The sequence below is a fragment of the Prionailurus bengalensis genome, chromosome B2 (genome assembly GCF_016509475.1).
Source record: "Prionailurus bengalensis isolate Pbe53 chromosome B2, Fcat_Pben_1.1_paternal_pri, whole genome shotgun sequence".
NCBI lineage: Eukaryota > Metazoa > Chordata > Mammalia > Carnivora > Felidae > Prionailurus > Prionailurus bengalensis.
Window position 1 is genome coordinate 68,137,823 of NC_057349.1, and position 19,713 is coordinate 68,157,535.

At 35.4% G+C, this 19,713-nt stretch overlaps 1 protein-coding gene across 1 annotated transcript in view; it reads left to right on the forward strand.

The window, feature by feature from the left end:
• The window catches only part of MYO6 (myosin VI), a 147,702-nt gene that overhangs the window by 125,370 nt on the left and 2,619 nt on the right, over positions 1-19,713 (forward strand). The window contains exons 27-35 of the mRNA XM_043591857.1: positions 1,747-1,955; positions 2,859-2,937; positions 4,312-4,472; positions 6,794-6,820; positions 7,224-7,253; positions 9,396-9,434; positions 13,470-13,573; positions 14,746-14,877; positions 17,228-17,254. Coding sequence (XP_043447792.1) covers positions 1,747-1,955; positions 2,859-2,937; positions 4,312-4,472; positions 6,794-6,820; positions 7,224-7,253; positions 9,396-9,434; positions 13,470-13,573; positions 14,746-14,877; positions 17,228-17,254 — 808 coding nt within the window. The remainder of the gene's footprint in view (positions 1-1,746; positions 1,956-2,858; positions 2,938-4,311; positions 4,473-6,793; positions 6,821-7,223; positions 7,254-9,395; positions 9,435-13,469; positions 13,574-14,745; positions 14,878-17,227; positions 17,255-19,713) is intronic.

Consider the following 19,713-nt stretch of genomic DNA (forward strand, 5'->3'; position numbering starts at 1 on the left):
TACATTATCTTTATATAGGCTATATCATGAACTACTTAAGTGTTTTAAACTTAGCAATTAATTTTCCCCCAAGTTTTTTTAGAGAAAAAAATGGGGCCTCTTTTTTTGTATTGATTTTCATTTATTTAAGTACCAGAGGGATTGAAAATGTTTTCTATATGCTTGCTTGTTAATTATAGTACATCTGTTTCTTCAAGCCTATTCTGTTATATTTTAGGGTCTTAATGTTTTTCTTATCCATAAGTCATGTATTGATGCAGGCTATAATATCTTAAAGCAAGCACATATTTTCTGCAGATATTTTAAGTAGACAGTGGCAAATCTTGGAGGGAGAATGGAGAAAGGAGCTCAAGAGAAGAATGAAAATGCTTTGGATAAACTTAACTGATTTTACAAATCTGTCAGTAGCCGTTTCTCTGTATGTGGTTTTATCTCAATGAACATCAACCCAGCTGCAATTTTTGGAAGCTCACTTAGGAAAATCATCCAACAATTTTGGGTGTATTTAATAATTTATTAAATATGCCCTTGGTACAATTCCTTTTACTTATTAAAGAATAGTAAACAAATCAAAACCACACTGAGATACCACCTCACGCCGGTCAGAGCGGCTAAAATGCACAACTCAGGAGTCTATAGATGCTGGAGAGGATGTGGAGAAATGGGAACCCTCTTGTACTGTTGGTGGGAATGCAAACTGGTGCAGCCGCTCTGGAAAACAGTGTGGAGGTTCCTCAAAAAATTAAAAATAGACCTACCCTGTGACCCAGCAATAGCACTGCTAGGAATTTACCCAAGGGCTACAGGAGTGCTGATGCATAGGGGCACTTGTACCCCAATGTTTATAGCAGCACTTTCAACAATAGCCAAATTATGGAAAGAGCCTAAATGTCCATCAACTGATGAACGGATAAAGATGATGTGGTTTATATATACAATGGAATACTACTTGGCAATCAGAAAGAATGAAATCTGGCCATTTGCAGCAACAGGGATGGAACTGGAGTGTGTTATGCTAAGTGAAATAAGTCAGGCAGAGAAAGACAGATACCATATGTTTTCACTCATATGTGGATCCTGAGAAACTTAACAGAAGACCATGGGGGAGGGGAAGGGGAAAAAGAAAGTTACAGAGAGGGAGGGAGGCAAAGCCTAAGAGACTCTTCAATACTCAGAACAAACTGAGGGCTGATGGGGGGTGGGAGGGAGGGGAAAGTGGGTGATGTGCATTGAGGAGGGCACCTGTTGGGATGAGCACTGGTTGTTGTATGGAAACCAATTTGACAATAAATTATACTTAATAGAAAAAAAATAAAAGACATCTATTGAAAAAGAATAGTAAACAAAAGCAAAATTAACAAATCATTCCTTAAAACATAATTTTCAACTATAGTAATGTTGCTTTGTCTACAGTACACCCTTAGATATTTTATTACTTGATTAATAGGAAATAGACTCAAGTATTTGTCTGCAGAGATAACAAAATATTTTTGAACATTAGTGTACCAGTAGTATAACAAAGATAATGGCCTTACTGCTTACCAACTTTTCCAGTGTTTGCTGTATTTGTGTGTATATATATATTTTTTTTTCTTGTGGTAAAAGCATGTAATATTAACCAATCCATTTTTAACATAACCATCATAACCATTTTTAAATGTGTGATTCAGTAGCATTCAGTATATTCACATTGTGCAATAGAAGAGCTAATTTTTTTAAGTACGTGTTTATTATTTTGTTCTTAAGTCCACTATGATGACAAGGGAACAAATACAGAGAGAATATGATGCACTAGTTAAAAGCTCAGAGGAACTCCTCAGCGCATTACAGAAAAAAAAACAGCAGGAAGAGGAAGCAGAACGGCTGAGGCGTATTCAAGAAGAAATGGAAAAAGAAAGAAAAAGACGTGAGGAAGATGAACAACGTCGAAGAAAGGAAGAGGAGGAAAGGCGGATGTAAGGAATTTATATTACTGTTTTGAATTGGAAGCTAACAGAATAGTAAATTTTTGGTGTTAATATTGGTTAATGAATATTCTTACTTTAAAACATTATGTTCTTATATTAAAACTAATTTTAGATAAGTTTTAAAATAGAAAACACAAGTTCATTTTATAATAATAACATAAAATAATTTTAATTATAATCTGAGTTTTGGTTAGACTCTTACACCTGAGGATTTCTTAACTTCTTTTTATAGCTAGGATTGTTGTTATTTTATAAACAATAAAAAGGCACTTCTACTTTTCTGCAGTTTTAAAACTGATAACTTTTTGGAAGGTTGCCACCATAGGGCAGACAGAAGAAGTGTTAAGAGTTGTTTAGTTGGAGAAGCAGGAGAGGGAGACGTGTGATCAGGACGTTGTAACTAGGGTTTATAACAAAGTTAATCTACAGATTTAAAGGTTATAGAATATAATTGTATTTTTTTGTTTATTTCAGAAAAATTACTGTCAGTAGAGTTAGATTTTATTATTTTCAAAGCTAATAATGCATAAGGCCAAGAGGTTAATTTGAGTTCTTATTTTTTTTTTTTTTTTTAATTTTTTTTTTTTTTTTAACGTTTATTTATTTTTGGGACAGAGAGAGACAGAGCATGAACGGGGGAGGGGCAGAGAGAGAGGGAGACACAGAGTCGGAAACAGGCTCCAGGCTCCGAGCCATCAGCCCAGAGCCCGACGGGGGGCTCGAACTCACGGACCGCGAGATCGTGACCTGGCTGAAGTCGGACACTTAACCGACTGCGCCACCCAGGCGCCCCTTGAGTTCTTATTTTGTAACCTTTGTTTATTAATAGTTAAATTGCCTTCTGATGGATTTCTTCAATAAATTTTTGAGGAGTTTTCTATTTTTTCATAGGAAACTTGAGATGGAAGCAAAGAGAAAACAAGAAGAAGAAGAGAGAAAGAAAAGGGAAGATGATGAAAAACGTATTCAGGTATGTATTTATTAGATAATCAGACTGAATTTGTATCAAAAGAGAATCTACAAAATTATAAAACAAAAGAAGTTGAAAACAAAACCTTGATTTGCTAGGTAAGCTGTCATTGGTTTACCCCAGAGACAAAAGGCATTTTCTGAAGTGGTTATGGGAAGGAACTTTGGAAGTAGGGAAGTGACTTCAAATCCAGACTCTGTCATTGATAGATACAGTGACATTGAACAAATCACCATGAGTGACTATGGGCTATAGTTTTTTCTTTGTGGAATAGGGATAAATGATAGTTGTGAGCATTAAATGAGTTGACACATGTTAAAGAATTTTTTTTTAAGTTTATTTATTTTGAGAGAGAGAGAGGGGAGAGAGGGAAAATCCCAAGCAGTCTCTGCGTTCCCAGCACAGAGCCTGATGTAGGCCTTGAATTCACAAACCATGAGATAATGACCTGAGCCAAAATCAACCTACGGAACCACCCAGGTGCCCCTGTTAAAGCACCTAGAACCTAAGTGCGCAGTCCAGTAAATACTAGTTTGTTGTTATTGTTATTACACTTTATATACAATGAATATTCAATACAATGAATACAATACATACAATACAATACAATGAATATTCAATACAATGAATATTCACTTACAACATAATTATAATTTTAAAACTTTGTAGATACTAGTATCAGTAGATTAGGATTAAGATATTCTCTCCACCCCCATTTTTTATTTTTTTTATTTTTATTTTTTTTATTAAAAAAAATTTTTTTTTAACGTTTATTTATTTTTGAGACAGAGAGAGACAGAGCATGAACGGGGGAGGGTCAGAGAGAGAGGGAGGCACAGAATTGGAAACAGGCTCCAGGCCCTGAGCGGTCAGCACAGAGCCCGACGCGGGGCTCGAACTCACGGACCGTGAGATCATGACCTGAGCCGAAGTCGGACGCTCAACCGACTGAGCCACCCAGGCGCCCCACCACCCCCATTTTTTAAAAGGCCCATGTCTGAGAATGGTTGATCATATATTTGAGTTTCTGTTTGTCTTGGCTTTCATAATTCATCCTGAGCACAACCAGCACTTTAAATTCTTGACATCTGTCTAGGTCTTGGCGTTAATGTGATACCCAGGATTCTCATGTGATATTTGGGATACTCATGGTGATAGAATGGCAGAACTGTGGTTCGTCTACCTTCTTTTGGATTTGGGAAAGAGAGGAAGCATTAATTGTAACATAGAAGAGAATGGAGCCTCTAGAGACTTCTGGTTAAACAATATGTATCCTGTAGTAAGGAATTGTGTGGAGCAGTTTTAAGTAGTAATGGAAATGGTCAAGTAAACATGTGGAGAGAACTTGGTGAGATAGCTTTCTGCCCTTGGCAGGCTGAAGTAGAGGAGCAGCTGGCCCGACAGCGGGAAGAGGAATCTCAGCAGCAGGCGGTTCTGGAGCAGGAGCGCCGTGACCGGGAGCTGGCCCTGAGGATCGCCCAGAGCGAAGCTGAGCTCATCAGCGACGAGGCCCAGGCTGACCTGGTGCTCCGGAGGTACTGGGCTGCGGGGTGGGGTGTAGCACCCTGCTTTCTTTCCATCTCTGCTGCTTATTTCAGCATGAAGGGACCAGGGCAGTCGTATTCTTTAGGTCCTGATCTGTTTTAAGTAAAATCATTTTAAAATTACTTGTGTCTACTTTTATACCCAAGCAAATGAGACAGATGATTGCATCAAATTGTTAAACTATTGAAAAATAAAACTGATACTTCAGTTCATGAAACATCTCAACTTTTACTCTGAAATTGTCAAGGAATATTGTATAAAAAGTAAACATCTAAATTCTAGGTACCTGCCATTAAATACTGGCACAGAAATCAGTGAATATATTATAATCCAGTTTAATGTATTTGAGGTTGGGATTTATTATTTTTCTAATACAAATTTTTATTTAATATACACCCTAACATTTACAATGAGGAAAAATTTTACACACACATCATGTTTCTCAGTAGATTTCCCTTTCCAAGAAGGAATATTTATGATACTGAAATGTATTGGCTCCCCAGTTTTCCAAATTATCTCTAAGTACTGAATTTTATTGGAGTGTGGAGAAGTATGGATGTTCTTATTAAAAGTTGCAGGAAGGTCTTTTTTCATTAAAAAAAATTTAGAATGTAGAAACATTCAGTAATTTGATTATTTACTTATAAAATCAGAGCATAGCTAGTTTGTGGGGTTCCCCTGTATGTAGATATATATGTTGTATAATATTGAGAGGCACATAGATTTATGTAACCGTGCTTTTCAGAATGTCGGAGTACTGTTGATGAAAAATAGTAATTAAAATGCAACCAACCACTAGATGTCGCTATGTCCTTGTGAAAGGAAAAACTTGGTAGGAATGGAGAGGCAGTGATTAGATTTTATTTAGCTAAAACAAAAGGATGGAAAAGAGTATGTTGTCACCTTCGTGCTTTTTCTACTAAGTGATAGTTTTGGGAGAGCTCTGGGGTCTGAACTGTATTTGAAAGTATATTATATTTAAATAAACTGAACGGGCCTGTCACACAAAGTATTATAGTAATTATTAAGCTCTTGGATTTGAGTCCAGTATTTGAGCTCTTTACTAACATTTCACCATAATTAAAATATTTTTCCGGGCTCTGGCTCTTAAAACTGCAGACTCAGCTCAGCTGCTTTTCTCTTCCTTGCACCTGTGTTATGTTGGAATGGCTGAGAGCCTTTGAGTGTAACTGAGTAGTAGCTGGGCCAAGCTCCTATGAACCAAGCTCCTATAGCTGCCCTCTCTGTGTGTGAGGAGGTACTGCAGTTGACCGAGCTGGCTTCATTACAGCTGAAGTTCGTTTCTAATACTCATTATTGCAGTCAGTATTGGTATTCATGGCCAAGCTTTATGTTTAAGCCTTCAAAACATTAAACTATATCCAGTTCCATTCCATATAATATGTATAAGATACTGGCTCATAAGCGGACTCCTTCTCATCTGCAGAAAGGTGCACTTCTTAGGGTGCCTGGGTGGCTCTGTTGGTTAGGCTTCTGACTCTTGATTTTGGCTCAGGTCATGATTTCACTGTGAGTTTGAGCTCCACGTCGGCTTGGGATTCCCAAGCTTCTGCTTGGGATTCTCCCTCTCCTTCTCTTTCTGCCACTCCCCTGCTCGTGCACACATGCTTTCTCCCTCCCTCTCTCTCTCTCTCTCTCTCTCTCTCTCAAAAATAATTTAAAAACTCAAAAAAATTTTTTTTAAAAAGGTGCACTTCTTCCAAGGGTGAGTGGTCTCAGAGAAAGAGTGGATCATTCAGGACATTTAACATAAGTGATAAGTTACCTGTGGTTTATGTTAAGCAGAATTAGCTATGTAATGGGACCACTACTAAGTAATTGGGACATATTCAAGCAGTTATGACTTGAATGGCAAAAGAGTTAGTGTCAGTTTTCCTATGAGACAGTTTCTGGGTTGGTGTCCCCTCCTCTGGAATGCCCCTTTAAGTTCTTTTCCAGGAAAGCTTTTCCTGACCCTCATGTCCTCATGAGCTCCTTCCCTTCAGAACCTCCTCGTTACTTTATACTCTGTACTACAAGCATTAGCACTTCATTATGGATGATGTCCTATACATATTTTCCATGTTTGATAATTTCATTGTACTCCATGGGCTACAAGTAAATGTTTTTGAATGTTTATTTCACCTTTGTTAGCACTGAATTATTTCTGACAAATTTACAAGTAAGAATTCTTCAAGTAATCCTGTTCTTCATATATAGTATGAATATGTCATTCTTGGGTTCTGTGGTGCATTAAAAATATATGCAAATAGATTCTGTTGCATTAAACAATTCCAAGTTACTTTTCCAGGTTGGATTCCTATCCAGTAACTTCTAAGTAAGAATTGTTTTCTACATAATATGTTGTAAAATATGATCTTAATCAATTAATCACACATATGATCCTTGATGCAAAGTGATGATTTCACATTACCTAAAATAATGAAATAATATTCACATTCTGTAAAAAAACAAGCACACTTCACACTCTATGAATTTTCTAATCTAGATGTAATATATTTGCTCTTTAATTTTCATTGAATGCCTTTAATATGCTTTTCTCATTTTTAATGAAAATTTTAAACATTAAAATTTTGAGTGATCTCAGATTAAATAAAGGTAACAGTTTTTTTGCTTTTTTTTTTTAATCAGTAAAGTCATTGAAACAAATTTGGCACAATCTAGATTTTCACAATTTGGAATTGGTTTTGACATTAACTAAAATACATTATTTTTCACAGAAGCAGTGGAGCAAGACCCAAAATGACACCGTATGTCATTTCTCTTTTCAAAATTTGATTTAGTCATACAACCTTTTTTTTTTAACCTTTTTTTTTTTTAAAGTTGTGGTTACTTTTCAGGAGAAATAGTTTCCTCATTGGAGTAAATTTGTGTTATTTTTTGCTTATATTTTATATATACTATATATATTTTAATATGAACGTGCTTGCTCACAACTGGGACAATCAAATACTCCAGATGTTTTTATTCATACATAGCATTACCATAAATGCGACAGTTACAAATGCAAATTGATAAAGGAATGTTCTGTTGGTGCCATGAAATTTTGAACAGGACTTTGTAAAGTTCTGAACAGAGTTGAGTTGTCTCCTTTCCATATGGTAGTTGCATTTCTGGAAAAATTCTGTGAATATTAAAACCATGGGAAAAAAAAACCCTGTATGTTTGTGTATATGTGAGTTTCAGTGGACATGCCAATGTCACATGGGACACTGGGCAGTTGTTCCTTGTGCTGGACATTTGGCACCCCTGGCCCTTCACCTCCTCAGATGCCAGCAGTATACTTTCACCACAGCATTGATACCACAGGGCACCAAAAATTTTGAAAACATCTCTGGGTGCTATTTCCCTCCATTAGGACAACAGCTTTATAGTTACTGTTTGAGCTGGAATTAAATAAGCCCCGCAACCAGTGTGTAAGGTGACTGTTTGCATATAGTTTGGGAAAATTAGAAGGAAAAAAGCACCTGGGTGCAGGAACCATTGCTGTCTAGTCTCTTTGGTGCAGCTCCTAGAGCAGTAATATAGGGTCAGGTGAGATGCTGAATCAGTAGAGATTGCCATCCAGGGTAGTGTTGGGGCATATGGAGAAATCTGTATATCATCAACAGGCCACATGGTAACGAGCTTAGAAAGGCCATGAATTCCCTTAAAAAACCTGCTGTGGCAAAAGAAATGGAGGAAAGTTTAGGAGAAAGAGATGGTAGAAACAGAGATGCTCTTGGATGCTAAGATAGAAACCTTGAGGTAGGGTGATAATAGAATTAAAAATATTTATTAAAATCATGCTGAGTTTGAAAGTTAGAAAATTCTGACTAGCCTAAATGGAGATTGATAAGTGAATTGCTCAATATATAATTTAATACATATTTCTGTTTATTACTTTGTATTTATTATCCTTGATCATCAGTTTTCAAAGATTACTTTTTCTCTGACTGTGCTTGCTTGGATAGTCCTCCTGTCAGCCCCTAATGTTCATTACAAAGAAAGAATTACAAAGGTCCTTTACTCCTTTAAATCAGGGTCAGAGCTCCTGATAGGCATCCAGGAAACTGCACCCTGATGCAAACATAACCATTTTCTTTTCTTATGATTTTTGTTGATGTGTAAGATTTTGAGGCTGCCAGAGTCTGATGAATAGAATTAGCCGTGAGAAAATGATTATGAAGGAAGAAAGAAAAACAAATAGGAAAATAAAATAATGAAATTAATGAATTGTTGATGAACACAATGAAACATCTATCCCATTTCACAGAATTAAACAAATATTGAGAAAAGTTATACTTCCCTGAGGAATAAAAGAAAAATAAGTTTTGCCTTCAGGAAATGTTTATCCTTGGAAAGTCAGAATACTTCTGGTGTTTAATTTAACAAGCACTTGGTGCATTTGAATTCTTTTATTTTTTTAAAGCATGCTTTGATTTAGAATTTTAGAGTTTAGAATATATCAAAGGTTAAACTCTGACACCATAAAATAGATCAGCTTGGTTTACCACTGTTATGCCTTGTCTAATTAATATTTACTAAGCAACCCCAGTGTAAAAACCCTTGTGTAGAATCTATATCCTGCCAAGTTTCTTGTGTGCATTTAGAACATGCTAATTATATTCCATACGTAAAGCCTGGCTCTCATGAGATTTTATCTGAAAGTTCCTCCTGCAAAAATGAAGTTCAGACAACTTTAACTGTATTTAAACAAAAATTGTGCTGTATTTTATGGTTATATGCCATCTTGAAAAGTATATTATAGACTTTTACAAAGTAAAATGATAGTGAATGGTTAAATCAATAATCCTGTTAAAACATACATTTTAAATTATACTTTTAGATCTTTTAGGTAATTTATATAGTTGTCTTTATAAAACTATGTTGTATTGTCATTTTTCTTATAGGGAACAGATGGCGAAAGAAATGTCAGAATATCTGAATAGGTTAGTGCAGTGGAATTTGGGGAAATGAGTGTCACCTCAAAGTCACATTTTTAAATCACTCTTCATTATTTGGACTGGAACCTGTTACATGAATAGTCTGTTCTTCCTTGCAAATTTTCTGTACAAGAAATGTCACTTCACCCTGATGCCACCCTAACAGAAAAAGCTAAAAACCAGGGTTCTTCTAAATCGGTGATACTCAGTGGGGAAACAGTTGGCATTTTGGATGGGACTGTTCCTTGTTGGTAGTACTGCCCAGTTTGTCACTGGCCCTCACCACCTCAGTCTCGGTAGAGGAACCTGTCCTCTCAAACGGAATGAAAGTTTTGAAACTCTCCATGGAGGTGGTGCTGCCCCACAGCCCCTGTCCCTTCCCTGGTGGGAATCTCTGTGCCTCCTTGAAGGGAAAGTAGAGAAAGAGTGTGAGAGTCTTTTCACCATAGCACATGGTTTAAAAACCACTGATGTAAAAATTGAGCCACCAGAGAATATGACTTCCCAGCAGGATCTGGTCCTTTATAAGAGGATATAAACAGGTAACGTTTTAACTGTCAGTTTTGAAGTTACAGAGTTAATTGAAAGTGTTAAAATTAATATATTTTTAAAAATCGGAAGTCAGTTTTGCTACTACTCTAGCATATCATTTTTATGATTGTCTTTGTAACAAACCTAAATAAGCAGTAAACTCCACCTTTACTTTACTATTTTAGTAATTCCAGAGATGGGGGAAAGCATTTAAATGCATTTCGTTCAGGTACTTGGGATGCTGAATATGTTTTTTAGCAGATGTATTTTTGTTTGACATAATATGAACGAAAAGGTAGTAATATTAAACCATATTTTAAGCAATAATAATTTGAATTCAGTGTTATTTTTTTAAGTATCAAAATATGCCTTATGTATATTGACACCTCATGGGTATTCTGACAATCTATAAAACTACATTATGTAAATTCACTCTTTTTCAAAAGAAATTAACAAAAACCCATAATAATTTTCAGCTGCTCTCCTCAAAAAGACTCTTAGAAGACCTAGGAAGAAAAGAGAATTTTCTTTTTGTTAGTTTACTGAATGGTGGCTTAGAGATATAGAAGAGTAAAAAGAATATTTGAATAATGTTAAAGCTTAATTTATTGCTGAGGGTAATAGAGAGACCTTGCTGACACGCAGCTGGCTCTTTTTGAGCAAAGCAATTAAGAAGAAAAAACTACATGGAAAATTGCCAGTCACACAGCTTATGAAAAGGATAGATTCTGCAATAAATCTAAAACAGGTTTGAACTGTAAAAATGCAAGAAGAACTAACTGGCCACATATTCTTCTTTAGCCAGGCTTATATGTTACTAACAATCGTCATGTCTAACAGTTATTAAGTACATAGAGTGAAGTGTGCTATTTTTTATTCTCTACAATGAAAGAATAAAGAGGCCTTTTAAAGAGGCAAAAGTGCCTTATTTATTTCATTGTTAAGCTTAATATTAAAGGAATAATTTACTTTATTTCAGGAAGAAGTATACATATTTTCAAATATCATTTCTCATTAAGTGGTAGTGTCTTGACTGCCAAGATTGCAGTTATCTTTCAGAATGTAAAATAATGAGAAAATATGAACTCATTTTCAGGTATTATACCTTGATCATCCCTCTTTAAGAGGAGATTTTTTCCTCTTATGTGGAAAGAGGAAATGATAAAGGTGAAATTTCTGTGTGATACCTGAGAAGCAATATTTTAGTTCTTTAAAATTTAGTTCTTTTCATATTTGTGCCATCTTTCTTTTTTTTATGTCTTGAAATGTGATGTGTTTAAATTCTTCCTTTGTTACATTGATCTTACTTATAGCTTATTCTAAGTGCTGTGTGACAGGTGTCATATTTTGCTGAAAAGTAATGTTTATTGTTAACAGAAAAGAAGCTTCCAAGTTTTCTGAATAGTTATTTCAAGTTATGTATATAGAAACAAGTTGTAAGCCCTGAGTAGCACTGCTATGAAAAAGTTGAATTTATCCCATTTTATTTCTTAATTTATTTTATCTTTATATATATATATATTTTTTTCTTTCTTTTCCTCTCTTTCTTTCTTTCTTTTCTTTCTTTCTCTCTCTCTCTTTCTCTCTCTTCCTTCCTTCCTCCCTCCCTCCCTCTTACCAATGTTCCTACTATATTTGTGCCCTTTGAAATCTCTGTTATGCCTCATGAATTAAAACAAAATCTCTTCCTTTAATTAATTTTTTTTTTTTAATTTACACAGGTCTATGTCAGCAGGTCCTAGTGTGAAGGGTTGGCCTAAGTGGGTGCTCATTAATGTTTGTAGAAGGAATAAAGCAAATAAAAGAAGGTAGAGTCAGGACTAAGACTAGGACTTTTAGAGTCAGAGCAATCTGGGTTTCAATCCCAGGTGCTACCATTTACTAGCAGTGTGGGGACCTTGGGCATAGTCTTTATCTCACTGCTCTCAGTCTTGGCTACTGATTTTTCTTTTTCTTCATCATGGTAAGTGTACTCTTTAATCCCCATCCCTTATTTCATCCAACCCCCACCCCACCACTCGGTTAACCATCAGTTCTGTGTAGTTAAAAGTCTGTTTCTTGGTTTGCCTCTTTTTCCACTTTGCTCATTTGTATCTTCAGTTCCAAATATGAGTGAGATCATATGGTATTTGTCTTTCTCTGACTTATTTCACTTAGCATTATACTCTCTAGATCCAACCATATTGTTGCAAATGCCAAGATTTCATTCTTTTTTATGGCTGAATAATTTTCCAGAGTGTGTGTGTATGTGTGTGTGTGTGTGTGTGTGTGTGTGTGTGTGTGTGTGTGTGTATGTACCATATCTTCTTTGTCCATTCATATATCGATGGATACTTGGGCTGCCTCCATAATTTACTAGTTGTCATATTACTTGCTGAATATGAGGGTGTGGTTTTATCTTCTTAGAGAACTTTTTTTTTTTAAATTTTTTTAATGTTTATTTATTTTTGAGACAGAGACAGACAGAGCATGAACGGGGGAGGGGCAGAGATAGGGAGACACAGAATCGGAAGCAGGCTCCAGGCTCTGAGCCATCAGCCCAGAGCCCGACACGGGGCTCGAACCCACGGAGCGTGAGATCATGACCTGAGCCGAAGTCTGACACTTAACCGACTGAGCCACCCAGGCGCCCCTTAGAGAACTTTTCTAAGTGTTCTTTAACACAGGGGTTTCCAGACTCCAAGCAGCTCTTTTAGCCCATCTTTCACAACTAATGGCAGTGGGTTGCAGTTTTTCTACTCACCTATGGACCCTGCATCAACCACATGCCCAGGGAGGTTCTGAGCCAGTAGCTTTTGTTGGGACTTGGCCGCCTGTAGCTTCTGGTAGTCTGTGGGTGATTGTACTGTGCGCCTTTATGGCTCATAAACCATTAATGTACTTCTAATGATTTTTAGGAAATCAAGAGGATTTTCTTTCTGATTTTGAGGAATATATATAAATGTAGTTTTTAACATTAAGTGTCCACTTATCCATTAGTTGGAATACTTAAACTGAAGTCTGGGATAGGTCCATGGTACCAGAGTTTTAGAATCAGAAGTTCTGATTGAAAACATAATATGGCTATTAAATGGCACACTGGAAGATTTTAATTTATGTAGGAATCCTGTAGTATGCCATTCTTTAAACAAAAAAATTTTTTTTACATTTATTTATTTTTTGAGAGACACAGAGAGACAGAGTATAAGTTGGGAGGAGCAGAGAAAGAAGAAGGCACAGAATCTGAAGCAGGCTCCAGGCTCCAAGCTATCAGCACAGAGCCTGACGCGGGGCTCGAACTCACAAACTGTGAGATCATGACCTGAGCCAAAGTTGGATGCTTAACTAACAGAGCCACCCAGGCGCCCCTGTAGTATACCATTCTTAATCTCACCTGTTAAAGATACAAAAATATATGGTTTTTTAGTAGTTATTTCCAGTTCTCAGACTTAGATTCACCTTCTTGCCCCTTTAGTCAACATGTCCTTTGTGCTTCTATTTTAAACATGTAAAAATATATAATAATTACAGAGGTCCTGCTGTACAAGCCACCAAGGCAGCTGCTGGTACCAAGAAATACGATCTCAGTAAATGGAAATATGCAGAACTACGTGATACCATCAATACTTCTTGTGGTAAGTGTATGGAGAAGATGAAAAATTGGGAAGCTCCATGGCTAACAGGTAAAAAAGAAATACTTAGACTGGAGCAAATTTTTTTCTTTTTTGGCATATAAATTAACATAAACCATTCTCTTTGTTATTCTCACCTTGAAATAGTGACCTAGTTTACTCACAAAGAAAGACTTTATGTTAAATTCATTTTGCCTGTCTCTTATATAGGTCTAAGAGGGAAAACAGAGAGAAATTATGATTTGGTCTGTATTAATGACTGACCCTTCTGATGGTATTCATAATACTTAAATACCTATATATCAGAGTCTTGACCTACATATGCAAAGTAAAAAATGGCAATGCAGTGCTTTGTTTTTAAAGCAATTTTTCTTCCAACAAAGCAGTAAAATACTATATCCATATGATTCTACATAATTATGTTCTTGTTTACCTTTTTTTTTTTTTTTAATTTTTTTTTTCAATGTTTATTTATTTTTGGGACAGAGAGAGACAGAGCATGAACGGGGGAGGGGCAGAGAGAGAGGGAGACACAGAATCGGAAACAGGCTCCAGGCTCTGAGCCATCAGCCCAGAGCCCGACGTGGGGCTCGAACTCACGGACCGCGAGATCGTGACCTGGCTGAAGTCGGACGCTTAACCGACTGCGCCACCCAGGCGCCCCATTATGTTCTTGTTTAAATCACAGTGTTTGAGTTTAGGATGCTATGCCTATGAACTCAGGTGCCATAAGCGTACAGAACTTGTTATGTTTTCTCCCTCCTCACTGACTTTGTCTGCATAATTACAAACATAAAAAATCTGTTGGATTTAAATACACCTTGCATTTGAGCACAGTGACTCTGACTTTGGACAAGTGACTTCACCTGTCTGATTCAGGTTCACTCATAAAAGACTTATTTATTTAGCCCAGCGTTCTTACGTAGAACAAATGGTATAGTAATAATGCATAAGAAAATGCTCTGTAAATGTAAAAGATAATATTACTGTAAAATGCTCATCTTTATCAATAATATGCTTACTTTTGATTTTGTACTATTTAAAAACAAAAAATGTGTTTTATTATATGTGTAAATATATATAAGTTTATGCCACAGAATAATTATGTTAGACAACTAAATTAGGATGCTAATTCCTTTTTTGGTGGGGGGGTGCTTTTTCTATATAATCCATAGATATTGAGCTCCTGGCAGCTTGCAGAGAAGAATTTCACAGAAGACTAAAAGTGTATCATGCTTGGAAATCCAAGAATAAGAAGAGAAACACTGAAACAGAGCAACGTGCTCCAAAGTCTGTTACTGATTATGGTAAAAACAAATCTGTACTTTTAAATGCTCCAGAGTATCTATATATAAATATATGTAACTATACATAAGACATTTGGGTAAAATATATAATACAGATTTTCTTGTACTGTGCAGCTGTGAATCACTGAGCCTAACACAACCACGGTGGCTTATCTTTCATAGCATTATTTCTATTAATATGTCTTTAAAGTCATATTTATTGAGAAGTATTTGAATTTACTTGTTAAGTAAACTCTGGAGGTAAGAATATTCTTGTCTATTCTGAAGTAGTTGTGCAGTAATGTTGTAAATATGTATTTTTTCACATATACGTATATACACATGCAGAACGATTATATGTGGAAATGTAAAGAGTTTCCATGTTTAATGTCTTTATTTAAAAAGTATCATTCCCAATACTTGACAGTATAGTTTCACAATGCATGACCCAAGTTGGCTTAGAAAATGAACTCTCAGTTAGTTATTTTGCCTTCCTCACTATCTTCCAAGTAAATAAAAGAAAGCAATGTTTGATTAATGTCAATTAAGTGGTACAATTTTAGTATTTCCAAGTTGTTGCAAAGAATAGATTGAGTAAAGGAAGTAATTGTTAATTAGATGTAAGTGCTAGTGATTGCTTGGTGGGGGTGGGGTGAGGGGTGGGAGTGGTGGTGGTGGTGATCAGTCAGAATATAATGCTCTGGAAGGGCAAAGAGAGAGAACCCAGAACTAAGAACTGGCAGTTTGAAGGCCTTCTACACAATTATGTTCTTGTGACCACCACTCTCTTCTCTAACTTATAGATTTATCTCTGGGATTTGAATATATCAGGATGATTCCATTACCTGTTTACTGTAACAAGTTTCTAACCACAGTTTCCTTTGTTTTCTAAAAATGTGAATAGGCTATTCCGTTTAGGTATAACCTTTTTAGCGTTATGTTCTAATTATGGCTTTTAGCTGATAGGTGTTTATTATGGTTTTTTTTCCCCCAAAATGTATACATTTGAATGATTGCACTTCTTAAAACAAGAAAAGTAATGTTGTAATATAGGGCACATATATTTTTAATGAACACACAAATATTTCTTATAGTTTTAAACCAAACTTTGGTACTGTACTCATCCAGCTTTACCCCCAAAGGGGCAAATGATACATGGCTTACCTTGTGTGAACACACCTTACTGAGTATGTTCTTACACTGTTTCCATTCATAATAATACTATTTGGAAGAACAAAAGAGTAGATTTAAAGAAAATTTCCCAAGAGTCCCATGTAGGTATATGAACAAATTTATGGAATTTTATGTGAACACACACTCCACATGTATGTAGCCTTTGGTTATGGGACATTTTCAGGATAAAATGTAACTTCTGCTCTGAAAGTAGTTATTGTTTTCTTTATTTTTTTCCCATGTAAAATACATTCTGACACAGGAGTACAGTTAAAAGGAGGTGAGGTGTACTACGATACTTCTAACAGCTCAGTTGAGAAAATTCTGTACCTGGGTAGTTTCCTAGAGGGGTAGGTAATAAACCTTTAAAAGGAACTACTCTGTAGTTTAATATTTACAAGGATAAGAATTCCTTAATTTGAGAAAATAAAGTGACAACTTATGATTAACAAAAATATAAGTAGCTGTTACCTAAGAATAATACTTGACAGATCATAGTAAAGTCTTGTAACTGGAAGTAGAGAGAATCAGACCCTCCTCCTATATGCTGTACTGGGTGAGCACATTCTCATCACATTTACTATGGAAAGAGATTTCCAGAAATAATTCTTAGGGCAGTGGCAAATTACCCGGTAATGATTTACAGTATTTAGTTGCTTAAGACAGTGACTTTGGAGAGTAGTTTTATTTCGTAGTTACTAAAATAAAAATTGCATGAGTTTGAGATTGAGGGAATTGAAAGAAATTAGAACATACTGAGCGTGTATGAACATGGCAGTGCTTTTTCTCTAAGGCATATATTTTTTTGATGAATTTAGAAGTTTTTTATTTCTACAAAAATTCTAGTAATGCTTTGAAGGTACTATAATATCTGTTATTGAGTCATCATGTTGGATTTTTGTTTGAATATTACTGTATCCCAAAATTACAAATGAAATACGTATATTTTTGAATTTAGATCCTCTTTATATGTCCATCAGCAGAATTTCCTAAAATATTATCAAAATAGCTTTTTTTAAAAAAAAATCAGAAAGGAGCATATACTTGTAGGTAATTATGAGAATATTTGGCTGTGGATAGGATATTTATTTATTAGTCACCTCCTTGATTGATGGGAAGGCTTTATAAATGAGAAGAATGCTCATTTAACAGTTTTGACACTTTTATGTTTTCTTCAATGTAAAATATTTATTCACAGATTTTGCACCATTTTTGAACAATTCACGTAAGTCAATGGGTTGTAACTTATGAGCTAACTGGAAGATGGGTTAAAAATACTTTATAAAGTACTAACTTCTATTAAACTTTGTTTTGCTACAATTTTAAGTGGAGTTGTACTACATTAATGTTGGTTTGGCCATACTAAGATATTTAATTTGAGATTATGCTTTCATTTGGATCACTCCAAAATACATATGCAGAACAAAATTAATCTGTTGTTTTATGAAATTGTTTCCTTTTAAAAAAATAGCACTTTAAGCTGTGAATATGCACAGTTCTTATTGTAGCAAAACTCAATAAGCAGCTGATATTTTAGAATTAAGACTAACTTTAGGTGCTGGTTTCGAACACTGTTAGGGTATCAACATTTCACTCCAAAGACATCTGAATTTGTGTGATAATCTATACAGGTTTAATAGGATGCCCCCTAAGAGAAGAAGGAGATTATTCCGTGACTTGTATAGTGTCCTGTGATGCATGTTTTTGATAATTTAAAAGCTTTGAGTCATCTTAGCATACAGTAAATTTTTTTTGCAGTCAGTTGAGCAATAATGATTTGGATATAATACCATATTTGTTTGCCAACTTGTTGGACCTGATTTTTTTTTAAGTGCTTCTTGTAATTTATAGGGCCACATTTAAAACATTTCATACTTTAAAGGTGACACAATTGGATGTGAAAAAAAGTCGTTTATTAGTTTCAAACTTTAACAAATGTTTATTTTGACAGAGAGTGTGGGAGGGGCAGAGAGAGAGACCCAAGCAAGCTCTGTGATGCAGAACCCAGCTTGGGGCTCAATTCCACGAATTGCAGGGTCATGACCTGAGCTGAAATCAAGAGTTGGGTGCTTAACCAACTGAGCCACCCAGGTGCCCCTAGTTTCAGACTTTTAACATCCGTATCGTTGTACTTATTCAGATGAATATTTGTGGAAATTAAGGCTTCCTTAATGCAATGTTCAGTTCTCAACATTAGTTTAAAAAAAAGAAACTATCAAAGACTTTCCCTTGGATTTCTAAATTTTACCCAATATATTAAGGTACAGGAGGCTGTTATTTTAAAAGAAAAAAGGTTAATTTAACAAGTGGCCATCAGTATCCTAGTAAGTTCCCTGTCAGTTCGGTATTCTGTTACTGCTTAGGATGGAGGGAAAGTTTTTTTTCTTACGCTTTTAAAATTTCTTAATTTGGGGTTAGTATATTTTCTGCAAAGTAGGAAATTTTTAAAAGTTAAAATGGAAACACTAAACTGTAAGTAGTTTGGAGGAACAAAGAGTAAATGAACTCATGTCTATGAACATGCTGCAGGCGGTGTGTCTCTTTAAAGTCACTAACAAAACTGGGCTTTGGTGTCATTCTTTCCTAGGCATGCAGCTTTGCTAACTGCTTTTTGCTTTCTCTGGTTTGCACAGAAATAAATTCAGTTGCTATAAAGCCTTTGCTATTGGTGTTAAAAGTAGAATAAGAGTGTTTTCATCCTTTCAGTATTTGGAAATTCTTACAAAAGCCATGTGGCCTTCTTGACTTACATATATTCTATAATTTTTCATTGACATACTTAAGCATTTCAGTGAGGTTCTTAATTGAGCTGCAGTAAATGGTTGGTCTACTTTTAAATTTGTGAGTAAAAAGCATATTAAACAGACTTTCTGAAATTATGCTGCTGAAACTGCAAACTTATTGCCCAGGGAAGTGTTTGTATTCATAGATAAAATAAAAACCTAACTGTTTTGTAATGAAAATTGAGCAAGGGGAAAAAATTGATATGAGTGCCGGGTCCAGTACTAGCAGAAAAGCAAGGGTTTTTCTTTTCTTTTCTTTTTTTTTTATGACAAAACCAAATATTATATACTTCCCACTTATTTCAGTAGATTTTATCCCAAGAGAAAGAGGATTTCAGGGAAGTTCATGCTTAACTGTTTCAGTTTTTTTGTTGTTGTCATGAAGTTGTCTAGTAGTGGTAGTAGTAAAATATCTGTTCTGGCCAGTTTAAATCCCAAAATCAGTTGGCAAAAGAGCAAACTTTTGTCTTCCACTTTTCTGAGGAAATAGTAATTAGATTGACAGGTATCTATAATTCTTCACGTTTGTGAAATTACCATTCATTTGTTTTATCATGGATAGTCTCATGAAAGTTATTCTGTGGCCTTCAGCTTTGAACTCTTCGGAGGAAAATTGTAAATCCTAGCAAATAATACTGGTTTGCTTTTCTTATTTTAGGTTACTGATACAGACGTTTGTGGGAATCTGCTGGGGCTTGTTTGTTGTTGGTGTTACGGCGGGGGTGAGGGGGAGTGGTGTGTGTGTATATGTGTACTTGCGATGTTAAGCAACATCTTTAGGGAAAGAAAATTCTAAGAGATCACACTCTACGTTTTATTCACCTCTAAGTAATTGATATTTACATGTGTTTTAGATTTACTATTAGGAACCCCTCTTCTTCTCTTACAAAATGTGTGGTGC